This window comes from Triturus cristatus, chromosome 4_1, assembly GCF_964204655.1.
Source record: "Triturus cristatus chromosome 4_1, aTriCri1.1, whole genome shotgun sequence".
Classification (NCBI taxonomy): Eukaryota; Metazoa; Chordata; class Amphibia; order Caudata; family Salamandridae; genus Triturus; species Triturus cristatus.
Window position 1 is genome coordinate 306,090,636 of NC_140585.1, and position 17,373 is coordinate 306,108,008.

At 44.3% G+C, this 17,373-nt stretch overlaps 1 protein-coding gene across 1 annotated transcript in view; it reads right to left on the reverse strand.

Moving 5' to 3' along the window:
• The window catches only part of CACNA1C (calcium voltage-gated channel subunit alpha1 C), a 2,189,932-nt gene that overhangs the window by 652,375 nt on the left and 1,520,184 nt on the right, over positions 1 to 17,373 (reverse strand). Inside the window, exons 15-18 of the mRNA XM_085652198.1 lie at positions 17,015 to 17,135; positions 10,413 to 10,527; positions 6,157 to 6,283; positions 5,991 to 6,063 (exon numbers count right to left, since the gene is read on the reverse strand). Of these exons, the coding sequence (XP_085508324.1) occupies positions 5,991 to 6,063; positions 6,157 to 6,283; positions 10,413 to 10,527; positions 17,015 to 17,135 (436 nt within the window). The remainder of the gene's footprint in view (positions 1 to 5,990; positions 6,064 to 6,156; positions 6,284 to 10,412; positions 10,528 to 17,014; positions 17,136 to 17,373) is intronic.

Genomic DNA, 17,373 nt, shown 5'->3' on the forward strand with positions numbered 1-17,373 from the left:
TATTCTGAAATAGCGTTACTAATTGAGGACCTTAAGCTAGACGCTCTGTTTCTTACGGAAACCTGGATTAGAGCAGATTCCGCAGTTGAAATTGGACTCGCCTGCCCGGACGGATTTAAAATGTTACATAAACCCAGAGATGTGGGAATGGGAGGAGGGGTAGGACTGATTTTCAGGGAGGAATTAAACTTCACCCTGCTACAAGTGGATAAGTCAGAAGGATTTGAATTGATGGGCTTCTCGTTACAGGATGCCAGGGGTAACCTTTTATCAGGCCTACTGTGTTACCGTCCTCCGGGGAATAAAACCTCACAGCAACCCCTTCTAGATACCATTGTCAACCTTTCCCTATCGCATTCCAACATGATCATCCTGGGAGATTTTAACTGGTGGGAGAATGCCAGCTTGAGAAATCAATTGAGAGATTTGAAGTATACATGCCATAATCTAGGTCTTCAACAACTAGTCAACTCCCCGACACATCAGGGAGGGCATATACTCGACCTCTTATTCGCAAATGAGTCGGAGGTGGAACTTTTAAACATCTCCCCTCAAATCTGGACGGACCACTACTTGATACATTTCTCAGTACGGCCAGATGTCTCTCCTGTCCACACTAACCCGGCCGGGTTATATCGGAAAGGGAGAAACTGGGCTAAATTAGCAAGGACTGGCGCACTCCTCACACCGCCCTCGAAGAGCCCCTTCCAGAGCTCTAATTCTGTGGAGGACAACTATAATATATACCAGGAGTACATTACGTCTGCACTGGATAACCTGATCCCCATGAAAAAAATGAAAATTAGAAAGAAAATCTCAGCCCCCTGGTACACTGATGATCTGAGACAATTAAGATCACAATGCAAGAAAGCAGAAAGGGCATGGAGGAAGGGGTATTCGGACAGAGATAAGGCTACTTTGAAGTCAATACTAGGCAGATACAAACTACTCATTCTGGAAAGTAAAGCCCAATTCTATGCTCAATCTATTCTGCAGGCCCCAAATAGGATTACGGAGCTTTTCAGAATAGCAAAAACCATCTCAGCTCCAACCTGCCTGGAGAATAGAGTAGACCCTTCACAAAAGCTCTGTGATGAGATCGCCACTCACTTTCAAGATAAAGTGGCTAAAATATTTGACCGCTTTAAGGACGAGGCGACCGCCCTGAGCCCCGGAAATAAATGGGATCTCAGTCCAACTTAACCCCTTGACTGCCTTTCCCACTATGTCGGCCTCTAGTTTTGACTCCTTGGTCGGGAGCATCTCCTCCGGCTCACCCCTCGACCCCCTGCCCCAGAAGGTGTGGAAAACATACGGCCATCTAACCTTCCCCTGGCTGCGCCAGATTTGTAACCAATCACTGGAAGCCGGACTAGTGCCGGTCAGTTGGAAGCAGGCTGTGGTTTCCCCTCTTATTAAAAAACCCTACCTGGACCCTACTAATGCAGCCAACTTCCGACCTATCTCCTTGCTCCCTTTTCCTATTAAGATTCTGGAAAAGGTTGTGAGCAGATCTATTTCGGAATTCCTTGAGGAGCATCATCTGTTAGACGCGGACCAGTTCGGTTTCCGCCCTGGTCATGGGACGGAGTCTGCTCTGGTCACTGTGCTAGATAATCTGCGTATGCGGGCTGACACCGGGAGCACCGCTGTGTTGGTGCTCCTGGATATGTCAGCCGCATTCGACACAGTGAGCCACCCCATCTTACTGGAGCGACTGGAGGAGATAGGAATAAAAGGCCGAGCGTTACAGTGGCTCCGCTCCTATCTTGCGGAAAGACAGCAGATGGTAACGCTGGGACCTTTCTCTTCAGAAAAATCCCCCGTGGCCTATGGAGTACCACAGGGCTCTAGTATTAGCCCCATTATTTTTAATATATATTTACAACCATTATTTGCGGCCATTAAAGCATTTGGGGTTGAACTAGTAAATTATGCAGACGATACACAGTTGGTGTTTTCGCTGGAAGGTAAACAGGCGATGCCTTTAGAACAGTTTCAAAATTGCATGCGCTTGACCACAAACTGGCTGAGGAATAACTCCTTGCAGTTTAATGGAGCAAAAACTGAAGTGATGTTCTACTCGCCACCAGGGCGGAGTCATCACCTGGCGACTGAGTTCAGGCTAACCCCGGATAAGGCTCCACTGGCCCTGGCAGACTCCATCCGGAACCTCGGCGTCATGTTTGATAGCAACCTTCAATTAGACTCGCAAGCAAACAAGACCACTAGTGTGTGTTTTGGGCTGCTGCGAGTACTCCGCCGAATCCTTCCTTTTTTGCCAGACAACTCGCGTGCTTTGATTGTAAGGAGTACAGTGCTCAGCAGGCTGGACTACTGCAATGCCCTGTACTTAGGAGCCCCCCCAATTTATCTTGCAGGTTTTGCAAAGAGTCCAGTCTGCTGCAGCAAAGCTGGCGCTTAACCGCAGACGCGACTCCTTCTCCACCCAGGCGCTGCGTGAGCTTCACTGGCTACCGATCAGAGAAAGAATTCATTTTAAGTCCCTATGCCTTGTCCACAAAGCTTTGCATGGGGAGGGCCCGGCCCCTTTGCAGGAAAGATTTTCACGCTATTCCCCTCCAAGAAAGTTGCGCTCCTCTAACGCCAATCTACTGACACAACCCAGGTTCAAACGTGCCAGGATGGGCGGGAGGGCCTTCAGTGTGGCAGGGGCTCGTCTATGGAATGAGCTCCCTTGGAACATCAGACAGCTAGACTCCTTGTTGGAATTTAGGAAGAGCCTAAATACCTGGCTCTTCCCAGAAGCCTGATAGCCGCTTTCTCTCCTGTAGCATGAGTAATTGATTGTATTGTCAGAGCGCCAGGATACCCGTAGGGTGACAGTCTGCGCTATATAAGTGAATATACAATACAATACAATACAATACAGCACACATCCTCTTTCCTCCCACTCATGTCAGTTTAAGGAAAAAGTTAAAAACATATCTGTTTGAGTAGGTAGTTTTCTTACACCAGCGGCAAAGCCAAGATTCGTTCCCAGGATGGTAGATGCTGTAGAAATGGTGTGACCCACGTGTATGGAATATGTCAATCCTAAGAAAAGACTTAAATGGCACACCCTAAATGATATGAATTTTCAGTTCCACATTAGTGTAAATTGCTCGCTATATCCAAGTCACATATGCTTGGCAAAAGAGAAGATGAGGAAAAGCAGTTCCATTGGTTGATTGTCCTGTTTGATAACAAATCCGAAACCCCTTCAAATTCAGTTGCTTGTCATCTTTATTGTTTAGACTTGAAAATTCCAATACACGAACCAGCCGACACGTGTTTCGTCTTACAAAGACTTTTTCAAGGTACAAATTGCATGATGGTTGTATTGATGGTATTTACGGTGATCTGTAGAAATTCAAACACAAGACGTCCAATATATCCAAGGTCCCTCTTACTCGAAACAAGTCATAAAATCAATGCATGTCAATATGGTGTCTGTTCCAGTATAGAGAGGAGAGATACTTCAATCATGTTCTTAACTCTGCAGCGTGCTAACTCCTTGATACGAGTGCACCCACTACCTGTCTCGGAGTGAAGGGAAATATACCCGCACTCAGCACTGTCTCACCAGCAAGTGAGAGGGCTCTTTTCAATTGTATATTGTTGACATTTAATACGCCCTGACTCTATTTATTTTATTTAAAACTTGTATCTAACTAGTATCTAATTTGGTGTGCCGTTTTTCCTTTGTAAGGAACACTACTACCTAACGAATCTTTGTATGGAATATGTATAGAGGAGCAAAATGTTGATTCGAACCCCCCCCCCCCATTCAGTTCTTTCTCAAGGGAACAATATCCCACCCCTTCTTTTTCGAAAATATGTGTGCTTTCTTTCAGCCACGCCAAAGCAGTCGTCAAAGTGCTTTTCCTGGCATTTAAAATACAAAAGTGTCTTCATTGGAAGGAGTTTGTCAAAGGAGGCGGACGTCAGCCATCGGTTACAGGCAATGGAGGGATGGCTAGCTTATTACGGTAGCTCTGAGTTGATCATTGTCAGCCCTGTTCTAACACATAATGCAAAGTTGTTGCACAGGCTCTATTTACGACCAGAATGAGTTGCTGGCAGTATTGCTCACTCACGGGTTTGGAAAGAACAAAAAAACAAGCTTTGTCATCTAAGCCCTTATCGTAGATATTTACAGTTCTCTATGATCCTCGCCACTCCCCCCGTACTTGATATCAACATTGAGACTCCTGATTGAAAGCTAGGGAGGTATATTACTGAATGCTACCCTGTGGTTATGGGATTACATTCACATTTATGCTCTTCCCAGTTGCATCTCTGCCATTGGGCCGACATCAGAAATATGATAATAATATCATATCAGCATCATTTAATAGTATATTTTTCTTCTGGTTCTAATCCAGTGGATTTTGTTTGGTGTAACAGAGAGTAGTACAGTTCTGTGTCCATCTTCCATTATAATGTTACATCTACTAATTGATAAATCTTTTACAAGTTTTAGCCTCTTGCACTGGGTTTTATTAATAAATACAGTTCATAAACCTCTTCAGTCCCTGTGAATTATGTCACACATTTTCCTGGAGATCCGAGTAGAAAAATGTGCTTAAGGAAATCATTGTCACGATTCGCTCCCTGCGTTCTCGTGTCCACCAACAGGGAGGCCATATTGTGGGATTGTCCAGGGTTTGGCACAGCGGAGGTGGCATTGCGCCGGCGCCGCTGCGCCAAACTCGTAATCAGCCCCTTAGCTTCTATTTTCCTTTTGTGGTTGTTACTTGCTTTCTGCCAAGTTTGTCTTCTTTTTCCCCTTCTTTCCTGCTAAGTACGCCTCCTTGCTAGCTCCTTGTCTATTGTGGCTGTGTATTTAATTCCACACCCTTTCTGTTACTGCCTTGCGTGTTCCTGTTAGATTGCCAGGATCTGTGGGCACAGCTGAGAACCTAGGTGGTGTTTCTTGTCTACTGTGAGTATTGTCTTTGAATTACCACTGGTAACAGCTCCATAGATCCTGCCTTTGCATATCTATCATGTAGGTGGGTATTTGTAGTCAGTATCTGTAATAGCAATTGTGGGTGAGGCACTTACTGAGTGTGCTGTACCCCCCATTTCCTTTAGTATTAATGTTGTCACATATATATGTCTTGCACATGCGTCCTGGGTGTGAGTCTGAATGCCAAATTGCCTCTTGTGTGGTTGTCCTCGCTGAGATTGTTCCCTAGTGCAGAGTTTTTTCTTTGGATCCCTTTTTGTTTCTGACTCTCTTGGTCTTGGGAGGCTCTGTATCCAATATTGTGCTTCTTCTATCCTGCCACCAGTCCTTGCTAGAGTTCCTAACAATCAGTGCATGAATTCATCTTTTCAAAATAAAAGTTGTAACTTTAATCTTTCTGTAGTTTTCTGTGCTCGAGAGGTGGGTGTTCATGAGAGTAGGAAGCATTTTTGTTGTTCTTTGCATTGTCACTGTTTCCATTTTAGTGAGGTTAGACCAGCAATTTGCAGTATTTGAACTATCAACATAAATGCACAGCGAGAGGGACTTTCAACAAAGAGGAAGATGCAATATTTACTCTTGATGATGAAATAACTGTAGCTCATCAATCAAGGTCAGTTATGTACTCTCAAGCTTGCCAGTTCCTCTTTCCCAACACCATCATCCTTTCAGAGGTAGTGCTCAGGGACATTTCCCTGTTTAATTTCTGGCTTTACATTGCTGCTTCAAGACTCTCTTTCTTTCTAGTACTACTCAAGGTTTATTTCAATTGCCCTTTTGGGGTTTTTACATGCACAACACATAAAGAAACCAACATATAGGTGTGCAATGTTCAAGTCCAGCACAGAGGGAGTGTTTTGCATGGTGTGAACCTGCAGCACAGGGCCAAGGAATTGAGACAGCAAGACAGATAAAGCATAAGGGGTCAGGGGGATTGTGCCTATTGAAAGATAAAGCTGACTCAAAGAGCCTTGCCTAGTACAAATAAAGTTAAAACAACAAGCAGAATCTGTACCTATAATCTCATTGGTGCGGGGATAGGGGTTCTTCTCATCGTTCTCATTGGCTGGATAATCGTCCACGTTGATCTGGAAGAACAAGAAAGAAGCACAGACCTGTGACTGAGCAGCTCTTGAATTCCCTGGCTCTCAGCCTCCTACACCCATGCCCAACCTGCCTACCTTGGTGGCGGGTGGGGATTCCCCATCAGCTGTGATGGATTTCAGCTCTATCTTCTCCTCCTTCACCTCCTCCTCCACCAGCGCAGGAAGCGGCTTCAGATCTTGCTTCTTCTCCGGGCTCGCCGTCCTAAAAACATGCACACTTAGAGAAAAATGAATCTCACTGCTATGAAGAAGCTGGGCTGCAAGCGTTCATAAACGGCAAATCATTTTGGCTCTAGACTCTCATCCTCTCTCCCTCAACATAAGTCACATGAGCTATGTTTTAAAGAAAACTTCTGCCTTTGAAGTTGCAGAAGTAGCCGTTTTCGTCAGCAGATGAAACCAATCATCCTCTCTTAGTACTTTGCAGCAAATAGAAAGGATCTGGTGACAAGTTTAGCAAATGACAGTGTACCAGGAGGAAGAGTGTAGTAGCTCACCCGCCTGATACATTGTTTTCTCTGTAGCAAATCACTTTCTACGTCTCTCTTGTATTTACATAGCTCAAAAACAATAATTGATAACAAATTGCTAATCTAATCGTGCATCTCTTCCCTTGAATTCCAGACCCCAAAAATTATCTTAACGATATAATTATACTTATTTTTCTTATATGTCATACACTGCAAAACGTAATTGCTTCTAGGTGATGGAGCATAGAACTGGCATTCTCGTGGGCTTGCTCATAGGTCTAGTGGAGTAGTGGCAGAGTGGGCAGATCATGTTATTGAACATGTTTTTAACTGGCATTGGTGAGGTAAAGAAAGTGGCATACATTTCGAAGGGCCTGACTGTTGTTACAGTGGTCAGGCTTTTGATCATCTAGTGCCATAGTTGGCCAGTTGTGGTTTCATTGACTGTGTCCAGTTGGCATTAATGAGACATAGCAAACAGCATATAAGGTGGCGACATCGGACCTTGGTTACAAAGACCAGGCTGTCATTTGGCCAATGCACATTACATTGCCCATGTCTGTCCACAGAAAGGTCCACTGTCGTGATAGAAGTAGTTCAAAGTAAATAAATGGAGAGTCGAGGAGATTAAAACAGCTGAATTTTTAGTTTTGACTTGCTTTGACAAGTTGTTCCAAAGGAAGTGGCTACCCTTGATAGGTGTCAAACCCCCAAGTCAGACGGTGCCACTGAGTGTCACACAATACCGGCCCCTGGTAAGGAGCCAACATCACACAGTGTGCACACATTTGACTGGAAAGACCAGCAAAGAGCAGGTGACCAACTCATTGTCTGAAAGCTCTGTGCAGCCAATGTCCATTCCGTGCTGTGCAACCACCACCAAATATTGGCAGCAGCCTTAGAAGCTTTGTTTTTTCGGAGTTGGAGCGGTGGGCAATGGATTTAAACTGCCTCTGGAGGAGCTCAGCACACAGCCCTGACCCTCAAGGCTGCACCACCTCCTCACATGCTGGGAATTATTTTGACAACTTGACACATTTGCCTTGTGTTGGGAACTTGTACTGGGAATCAGATGGCATGAAAACCGTGGTGAAAAGGTGAGCGGCGGGGGAGGGGGGGGGGCAGTTGTTGCTGTTTAATTTTCAGTAATAGGCCTACAGGGGCAGCTCTTTATGTTTTGTTCCCGTTTTTAATCTGTTCGGACACCGCGTGGAGAGAAGGTTGATTGTGACCGGGTGCATTTAAGGAGCTCAGTGGAGTTTGTGGCTTTCAAAGTTGTAGCATGGGTCTTTGTTTCACGATTGTACTTGCAACCGAGCACATGCGCTTTGGTTTTTTTCACTGACGCCGAGTCGTCTTCCGATATTCAGACCACAGTTATTGTTTCATTTTCTGGGAGTATAGTTTCAGGCAGTGGTACTTACACATCGCTGGTGGTGGAGCGCTTGGTACGGTGTTTATGAAGACACGAGTTTTTAATATAAGCATAAGTTGTGGGTTTTCTTAACTTAGCATGACGCGGTGTCATAGGGACCATACCTTTTTTCAATCAGAACACTTCATTCCCTTACAGTTGCTGTCAAAAGCACATCACTGCACACTGTAAATAATAGGCAGGCTCTTTCTGAAGAGCATTCGAAGGTTTACCCTGCACATTGTGTTTATTTTTGCAGATTGACCCCTGGCAAAGGGACCCAGGTCCCGAAATGCATTGGGATGGCTGATCATGTAATCTGTGGTTGTAAACAGATCAAATAATTGTTTTTGACATACTTATTATGGTATATTGAATAGAGCATATACTGTTTGAAAATGTGAACATACAACAAGGTTCAAGCATAAAAATATTTTAAAAGTGATTACGTTGTCGGCATTTGTATTTTTGCTACAGTGTACATTGGCACAAGTACGAGTACTTGCTGAAATGATTTAGGTATTGAACAGGCATGCTGGACAACATGCCTTCCTGTGTAGCGTGCTGAGTATACAGCATTACTATTTCCCAAGATTGGTATTTTGAATGCTCCACTGATTTATATAACGTATGAGATAGAATTGCCCATCTACTCAACATATGTTGTGAGTTGGGGTGATTTGTGCAATTTTCTCTTGGACGAGTTTGAGCTATGCCTTTGATGAATTTATTAAGGCGGAGGAAATATTGAAAATAGTTCATTTCAAGTTTGATGGAGAGGAACCACAGCTATAAATCAGAAGTGCACCTGCTCCACTCAACTCGCGGATCCACCACTCTGGGGGAGTGCTGTGTTTACACCAGCAGAGCTTCTACTGCCTCCGGCGGTATACATCTCTGACCTGGTGGCCTGTCTGCTAAAGCGCCGCCAAGTCACAGTGACAGTAGCCCCGCTCCATTGACCAGTGGCAAGCATGACAGAATTTCCCTGCCTGTGTCCACAATGCAATACATGGTGGACGTAAGTAGGGAAAATGTAGACTGGCCCCCCATATGCAGGGAGAAAATTCTCTATCTTTCAGACCATTCATTATTTGTTTATAGATAAGGATCTCCCATTTGTTTTCTCTAAACTGATAAGTTTGCCAAGTAGAAACTTTAAGCGTGCGCATGCTTGGCCAATCTACAGCGCTCTTAAGGGAGACGCTCAGGCTTCCTTCGCATCACAGAGATCTGCACCAGAAAGGGAGAGGTGTCTAATTAGGGATGACTACCTTGTTGGCGGACTGGAGGACCATATAAATTACCCCAGTCTCTTTTAATGAAGCGAACAGAGGTGTCTGAGAATGAGGGACAGAACTGATTCATCTGTTTCACCCAAAAGATCAGGCTTGCCACAGTGTTTTCTTAAGTCTCTTTCTAAATGCTAACAGCGTTGATTCCAACTGGAAATCAATGAACAATTTATTGTAGTACTCAAAACAGAGTAGGTTCTATCCCTTTAATAAATCTCTTAAACTTTGGGACAGCCAAGAAAACTTCATAGGTTTCATGAAGGAGCGGAATGGCCAACAAAGCATGCATTGAAGTTATCCTTTGGAAAGTATTGGGGTAGATGGCCAGATGCATTTGTGTATCAGGGTGGCTTTTGTTGTTAAAAGCCTTTTACTAACTGGTGGCCGATATAGTCTCATTATCTCAGGATCATGGCTACAGATCTGCCCGAAGAGCTTTCTATTTTCAATGCATACATTTTTTATGTGTAGCTATATTAAGCTTTATGTCTGATAGGGGCTGTAGCCTCTGAGGAGAATTCAATCACAACCGCAACTTTCTGTGCTGGGATTTCTCTTTAGCTCCCATTTCCTTGTTTCTTCAGTTGGAAACTCAAAGTGATTAGGTGTTAATTTAAGGTAGGTGTCATTCAGTGCCGGGGGGGGGGAGAGAAGAGAGAGAGAAGAGAGAGAGAGAAGAGAGAGAGAGAAGAGAGAGAGAGAGACAAGGACCAAAAAGTGAACTTGTCTCATTTTCAGCCCACTCCTATCTCTAATGCTGCTGGAGAGGCAGGTCAGCCATACTATTGTCACCAGAGAGAGATACAGAGATATTTTACGAAAACAAACCTTTTTTATAATAAAGAACACCTAACACCTAGTGGAGTTGAAGGTTTCTTTAAAAATTGACTCTGAGAATATGTTTTATATCAGGTCAGTAGTCTCGAATACAACTGATCTTTGAGGCAAATTCCTGGCTGTATAACATCTCAGTTCACAAGCAAGGTATATTCATATTCCTAATTTCTGCAAAATCTCTGAGATCTAATCTTCTCTTGCAGTGCTCTCACCTTGCCATGTGACCCATATAAACTTCACTAAAGTTAATATGAATTGATCATCACCAAAAATCATCGATCTTATTGTTTAAAACAACAGAAGACAGAGGAATACCTGGCCAATTTCTTCCTCTCCTTTTCTTCCTCCTCTTCTTTCTGTGCCGATGTCAAGCTTTCTGCATCAGCCAGGTTGTCCACAGCAATGGCCAAGAAGACATTCAGCAGGATATCTTTTTATGTAGGTTCATGAAGGAAAACTGGATAGGACAAAGGGGGAGAGAAGAAGGCAGCCTACATCCTTCTCTGCAAACAAGCTCACTGTGAGGGTGTATTAGTGGGTGAGTACCAACCTCAAGTAATAACTATACCCCTTATCAGAGTGAACCACCCAAGTCCTCTGAGTAAACCTGAGGTCAACCCCTGGTAGCTATGGTACAGTGCAGACAGGCTTAACTTAGAGGGAGTGTGTAAAGTATTTATGCAGTACTAAAACAGTAGTACATTCAAAATACAAGAAAAATCCCAAACCAATTTATCACAAATAGAGTAAAATTGTAATAATAAAATGACATACAAATTGCCAAAAATCCAATAAGAGAAACTGGAGTTATGAATTTTGAAACTTTAAATATCCAAATAGCACCAAAGACATTAAGTGCTTACCACTTCAATCTTTTTGTACTGGCCTGGGACCTAGGCACAAGTTAAGGCTGACTGCGATGGAGTGGAAACAGAAACCAGATCTGACCTGGTCAAACGTTTTGCTTTAGGACTTAGTCTCCGAAATGGAAGTCACAAATCTTCAGTGGGGAGGCCACAGGCTGTGGCCGAAGAGGGCTCCATGTCCTTAGATAGCCACCTGACGAGGTCTCAGTGAAGAAATGAACTTTTGGCAGGAACATTCAGAGCAGGGCAAATTAGAATTTTACACTCGGAGAATGTCTGCTGCCAGCTGGATTCCTTTAGGTGCATTCGCCACTTTCTACATTCAGACTTAGTCACGTTTTTGTAGCTCGTATTCTTTCAGCGGGGCAAGGCTGCAGGCTGTAGCCAGAGAGGATTCCATGGGGCTGAATACCTTCCCTTCGAGGTCCCACTGAATCAGATTTGCTGCTTTGGAAAAGCTCAGAGGAGGAGCAACCTGAGTCTTTGGTCCATGAGCAGTGCACATTTATCGGTTTGGCTTGGCAAGTTGGTCCCAGGCCTCCTAAGGTCTTTTGAGACAAAATGTTTCTGAGTCCCAGGTTTCAGGACATATAAGAGGAATACACTTTTGCACAAGCCACGGGTCCAAGACCTTGGGGAAATACTGGGTGGAGGGAGGATGTCAAGGCTCACTCCAGTAAAAGGCCAGCAGAAGGGAACACCGAAGGACCAGTTGGAACTGGTCAGATAGGGGAAGTTGCAGAAAAAGGCCTCTTGTAGCTTGTCGTGTCCTTGTAGCTTGAACAGATCAGTCTCATGACCCTTAAAGTGCTCCTCTTTGTCTTGGTTACACAATGGAGAGAGAGCCGGTTCAGTCTTCTTGGCTCTTTGCAAATTACGGCCAGCAGGTCCACTCCTCTTTTACTAGTCTAGAAAGTGATTTGAGGACAGTACTGGGGAGGCAACATTTATGCCTGGCACCAATCTGGGGGGGGGGGGGGGGGGGAAGTCCTGACTACTACTCACCCAATAGGGTAAATGTTCTAGGAAGGTAACCCTACCCACTTTAGCAGCATTTCTTGTTTGCCTACTGCAAACAATCTCATGATGCACCTCTCTAAATCCAAGATGGTGAAAGCCTTCTCACCATGTGCAGAGATTGAGTGCCCACCCCAGAGGTGTGACTAGGAAAATGAGCAACCTCTCCTATGTGTTCACTCTAAACCAGTTCTAGGGGCAGCTCCTTTCCTAATGGTTCCTGCCTGACTTGGAGAACAAAGGGATACCATGCTTAGTGTTGGAGCTATCATCCTCATGGAGGTATTTCCCCAACTTTTTGCTTTCTTATCTCCATTTGTTGCTGTATCTTTGTGGCCTTAGGACTCTGAGCACTTTACCACTGCTAAGCAGAGCTAAAGTGCATGTGCTTCTCCCCTAAATTTGTTGACATTGGTGTACACCTGATTGATATATTTAGTCTACCTGTAAGCCCATTGTAAAGAACTACACCATGTACCCTGGGCCTCTAATTTAACTGCTACTGGTGGGCCTGCAGCACTGGTTGTGCCACCCACACAAGTAGCCTTTCAAACCTGTCTCAGGCTTGCCATTGCAGGGCCTGTATGTGCAGGTTACTGCCACTCTGACTTGGCCTTTAAAACCACCACTTGCCAAGTCTTAAACTTCCCTTTTATTTCACATAAGTCATCACTGAGGCAGGCCCTAAGTGACACTAAGTGAAAGGTGCTGTGTAGCTAAAAGACAGGACATATACTTTTAACTTTTACTTGTCCTGGGCTAGCATTGGAGATTACTTAAAATGTCTTGTAAGCTGTAATTCCTGATTGAAAGAGAGTATCTACTTCATGTTTAATATTTTTGGAATTGTGGTGTTTAATCCTCTTTAATTGTAAAGTTGGCTTTGACATTACCATTTTAGAAATGCCACTTTTTAGAACGTGGACGTATCTCTGCTCTTAATGCTCTGTGCGCCACATCAGGGCTGGGTGACATCTACATGTTGTGCATTCCATTTAGACAGCCACAACACAGGCAGGGCTGAGTGTGACAGGAGATTCATCTGCATACTGATAGCCTTCCTGGGCAGGAAGGGGGAGAGGTGGCTCACACTTATATCTGAATAGGTTGTGTCCTGTTCTCACACAAAGGGCTGATTTGCACCCTAATGATAGTCTTGAGCCAGACCTGGGCTGAAAGGGATCCTTGTTCACTCAGAGTTAATTTGAATTGACATCCTACATCAAAAGCACTTTTGAGTGTAAGTTCTAGGGCTATGGCCCCATCAAATCAGTGCACTACTGGACTTGGGAAGAACTCTGCTGGAGTAAAGACTGCTGTGCTGAAAGGATAGCCACTTTGCTGTGACTAACTGTTCTGAGGAACTGCTTCTCTCTCTTGCTGAGCCGCCCTGGTTCCAGCTGATCTCTGCCCTGCTGAGGACTAGGACTGGACCCGTCTCACTTGTACCCAGAGTGACCCCAAGAGCTTGCTGGCTTGCCTCCTGTTTTCTGAAGTCTCAGGGACATAAAAGACTTTCTACAATCCTGCTTGTACTGCTGAGCTATGCCATCTGTGAATTCTACTCCTGTCTGAGGGGCCCCCTCCTATCCTGGGCCTCAGAAGTGGGTTCTGCAGCAAATGTTTGCAAAAACCTATGCATTGACCTGACTGCATGAGAATTTCTGCTGCATTGCCCTTCGACACCAAGCAGAGGCTGGTCGAGGATGAAGAATCCACAGCCTGCACGGCTCGGCGGTAACGCAGTGGCTGTTGGACAAAGCTCGCATTAACTTCAACGGAGCTGAAGGCAACGCGGGACCCTCTCTGCACAGCTCGACGATGAGGCAGTAGACTCTCGACGTCAACAAAATCTTCATTCCAGGTATTTCTTCAACAGACCTGTCATCATTCGCAGTTGGCCTGAACTTTGACTGTGCACCGGTTCCTCGCGAACTCAAGTAACCTTTTGACCGCTCGGGACTTTTAAGCCATGTTTGCACAGTTAAACCTTAAAAATACATATCTTGACTTTCTACTTTTAAGATTTTTGTAGTTTTGTTCTTGTTTTAATCAGATAAATATTCTCTATTTTTCTAAACCTGCGTGGAGTCTTTTTGTGGTGTTTTCATTGAGTTACTGTAGTTCAAGTGTTACACAAATCCTTTGCACATTGCCTCTTAAGTTAAGCGCGACAGCTCTGTGCCAAGCTACCAGAGGGTGATCACATGTTAATTTAGGGTGTGTATCTGACTTTCCCTGACTAGAGTGGTGGTCCCTACTTGGTCAGGGTGCAAACCTCTATCAACTAGAGACTCCATTTCTGACACCCAGGCATCAGCTAACAATTGCCTGTGACAGGTCTGTTTGAAGTTAATCATGACCCTGGGCCCAGGCCAGATGGTCATTCTGCCAGAGGATGAGATACACCTGCCCACACCCGAGGTCTATGTCCTGCTCTGGGAGCAGTTTTCACAGGTTGTATGTAATTTTATTCAAAAAACGATTTAATGGAATACCATTACTGAAAAACCATTTAATCTAAACGGTTTAATGGAAATTCTCATAATAAATGGCATTAAACATTTCATTGAAACCAATTCATAAAAGTCTTTTTTTCTCTAAATTGGCTTCTGCATACTTACTTTTCTTTAAGTGTAAAATGAAATGGTTGCAGGTCTTACTTTCAGAAAGGTATTTATTTCAATATATTACGTCAGGGTACATTTATTTGGATTTATATATTTTACATTGTCAAACAATTACTTTGGATGCTTATAGTTCACTGATCCCCCACCATCCCTAAACACCATCCATCTCTGACCCTTAAAATGGTTCTCCAAGTAAAACTACATACATCTCTGACCCATAAACTCCTCCAATCTGTGAATGCGTAAAGCCCTTTCTATTCCTAAACTCTAGCCATCTTTAAAACGAAAACCCCCTCACAACCGCTAACTCCACCCATTCCTGAACCCTAAAAACCCACCCATCCCTGAACCCTTCATATTCTGCACCACCCGTAAACTCCACTCATCCCTGAACCCTAAAAAAACCTCACCACCCCTGAAAAGCATCCATTCAGTGCCCCTTATAACCCCTCACCACCCATAAGCTCCTGCATCCCGGAACCCTCAAAATCCTTTCTACATATAAACTCCACCTTTCTGTGAACCTTTAAAACCCCATACTCCCTAAACTCCACCCATTCCCGAACACTAGAAGCCCTTCACCACCCCAAAACTCTTTACCCGTCACTGAACTGAACCTTAAAAAACTCACCAGCCCTAAACTCCACCCATCTATAAAACCAAAAAAAACCTCAACACCCCTACATGCCACCCATCCCTGAAACCTAAAAACCCATAACCACCCCAAAACTCAGCTCATCTGTGAATCCTAAAAAACCCTCCCCACCTGAAACTCCACCCATGCCTAAGCCCTAAAAAACCCTCACCACACCTATATTTCACCCTTCCCTGAAAACTAAAAACCTTATAAACCCCTTATCACCCCTAAGCATCACCCAACCCTGAAACCACAAAACACCCACTATCCCTAAACTTCGGTTGCTCCCTTTAAATTATTTTTCCCTTTACAATGTTTCCTTTAATTTTTCGATGCATTTGAAGGTTGAATTTCCAGTTTAAAACTCCACAGCTAGGCTACAAATGTTAGGTCTGCAGTGATGTCATTGTAGTGGATGGCACAATCTGTGCTGGAGTCCAATGGTGACATTTAATATACATGCCCTAGAGACACCTCTGTACCATATACCTGGGACTAATAGGGAAGTTAAATATGCAAATAGGGGCTATGCCAATGTCATCATGTTGAAAGGGGGAGCACAGGCACTTTACCACTGGTTAGCAGTGATAAAGTGCACAGAATTATACAACCAGAAAATCAGTCAAGACAGAAAGCTAAGGGTACACCACCCAAAAGATGGACATTTGCTACACTCACCATACACTAGTTCTCATCTTTAAAAGTGGAATAAGGCCTGGGATAGTGTGCAGAAGCTTACTACTAACCCACACATTCTGCATTCCTTTGCTGTATAAGTGTATGAACACTCACTGCAACTTTTCAGTACATTAGCTCGCCACAGTAACTCATTATCCGTTGATGCATGTGATACCTTACTGGAAACATCAAGTAGAATAGCTTTTATTTTATTTTTTTCTCACTTTTTGGGCATTTCTTCAAACACAATCGAACACAATATCATGTACAGCATATAGGATTGTACTGTGACTATGGTTCCAGGGATTCTGCCATAGCTCTAATATATGCAGTGTACTAGCATATCAATGACATAATGAAGTATCTACATATTGCTTAGCAATGCAAAAGAACAGTTTCTTAAACCAAAACACCCCCCGCCCCCTCCGCTACCCCCCTGTGCTCCCATCCATCCGTCTGGCCAGTGTATTCAAGGTGCTATCTCAGTGGACCTTCATTCTGTCCACAATCAGACCCAGCGTGTCAGTCCCCCATCCATTCCAGACTTCCAGACTCCAGGCTCGCTCGCCTCTCAGGTACACTACCATCCATGCGTTGTCAGCTATCTGTTGGTGTCAGGCATGCTCTTCATGGAGGGCCTGGCATCGGGATGGTCCGTTAAGGCCTGTATCATGGCACCCCACGAGATCTGGTCATCTGCTACCCTCTAATCCCTTCGCGACTTTCTCATATGCACTTCCTCTGCCCCCGCCAATTCCAGGACATCTGTCTGCCACTCCTGCTGCACGGGTGGCCGTGGACTCAGCAAGGTAATAGCGATACGAGTTTTTACCTAATAAGAGACCTAGGATCATTAGCTTCGTACTCAGATCCTTCTTGGCTTTGTCAGGGAGCAGGCCCAGGAGGCATTGGTTAATCGTGAGTGGGACGTCCCATCCCGTAAGCCCCACAGTAGCGCACATCAGCTTAATGCAAACTAAAGTATACAATCTCTTTCTACTACTTTAAGCATACAGTAGTTAGCTGTTACCTTAAAGGTAGATAACTGTAGCAAGCTGCAAAGCAAGAAAGAACTCAACCAAAGGATACAGTTTCCACAGATGAAGAGGATGATGAAGTAAATGCAGACCAGCATTCCAGGAAAAGATGGGCCACCATATGCCATGATTCCATCATACATTACAGAGTTCCAATCCTCACCAGTCAGGATCTAAATGACAACATGCTCTTTGTTAATGTTATATTATTAGACATATATATCGTCCTAGGTTATAAGTGTGCAAGAGTTAAAAGTCTGCCAGACTAAAAGGACACGTTATTCTAGTCTGGTAGGACAGGAACAGAGCAATATGTGCAGCAAGCTGAATACGTGTACAGCCACTGCAAGAGTTGGCTGGTCCCAATGCAGGCCAGGAGGAAGTGGGGGGTGTTAAACAAAATGTTGTCTT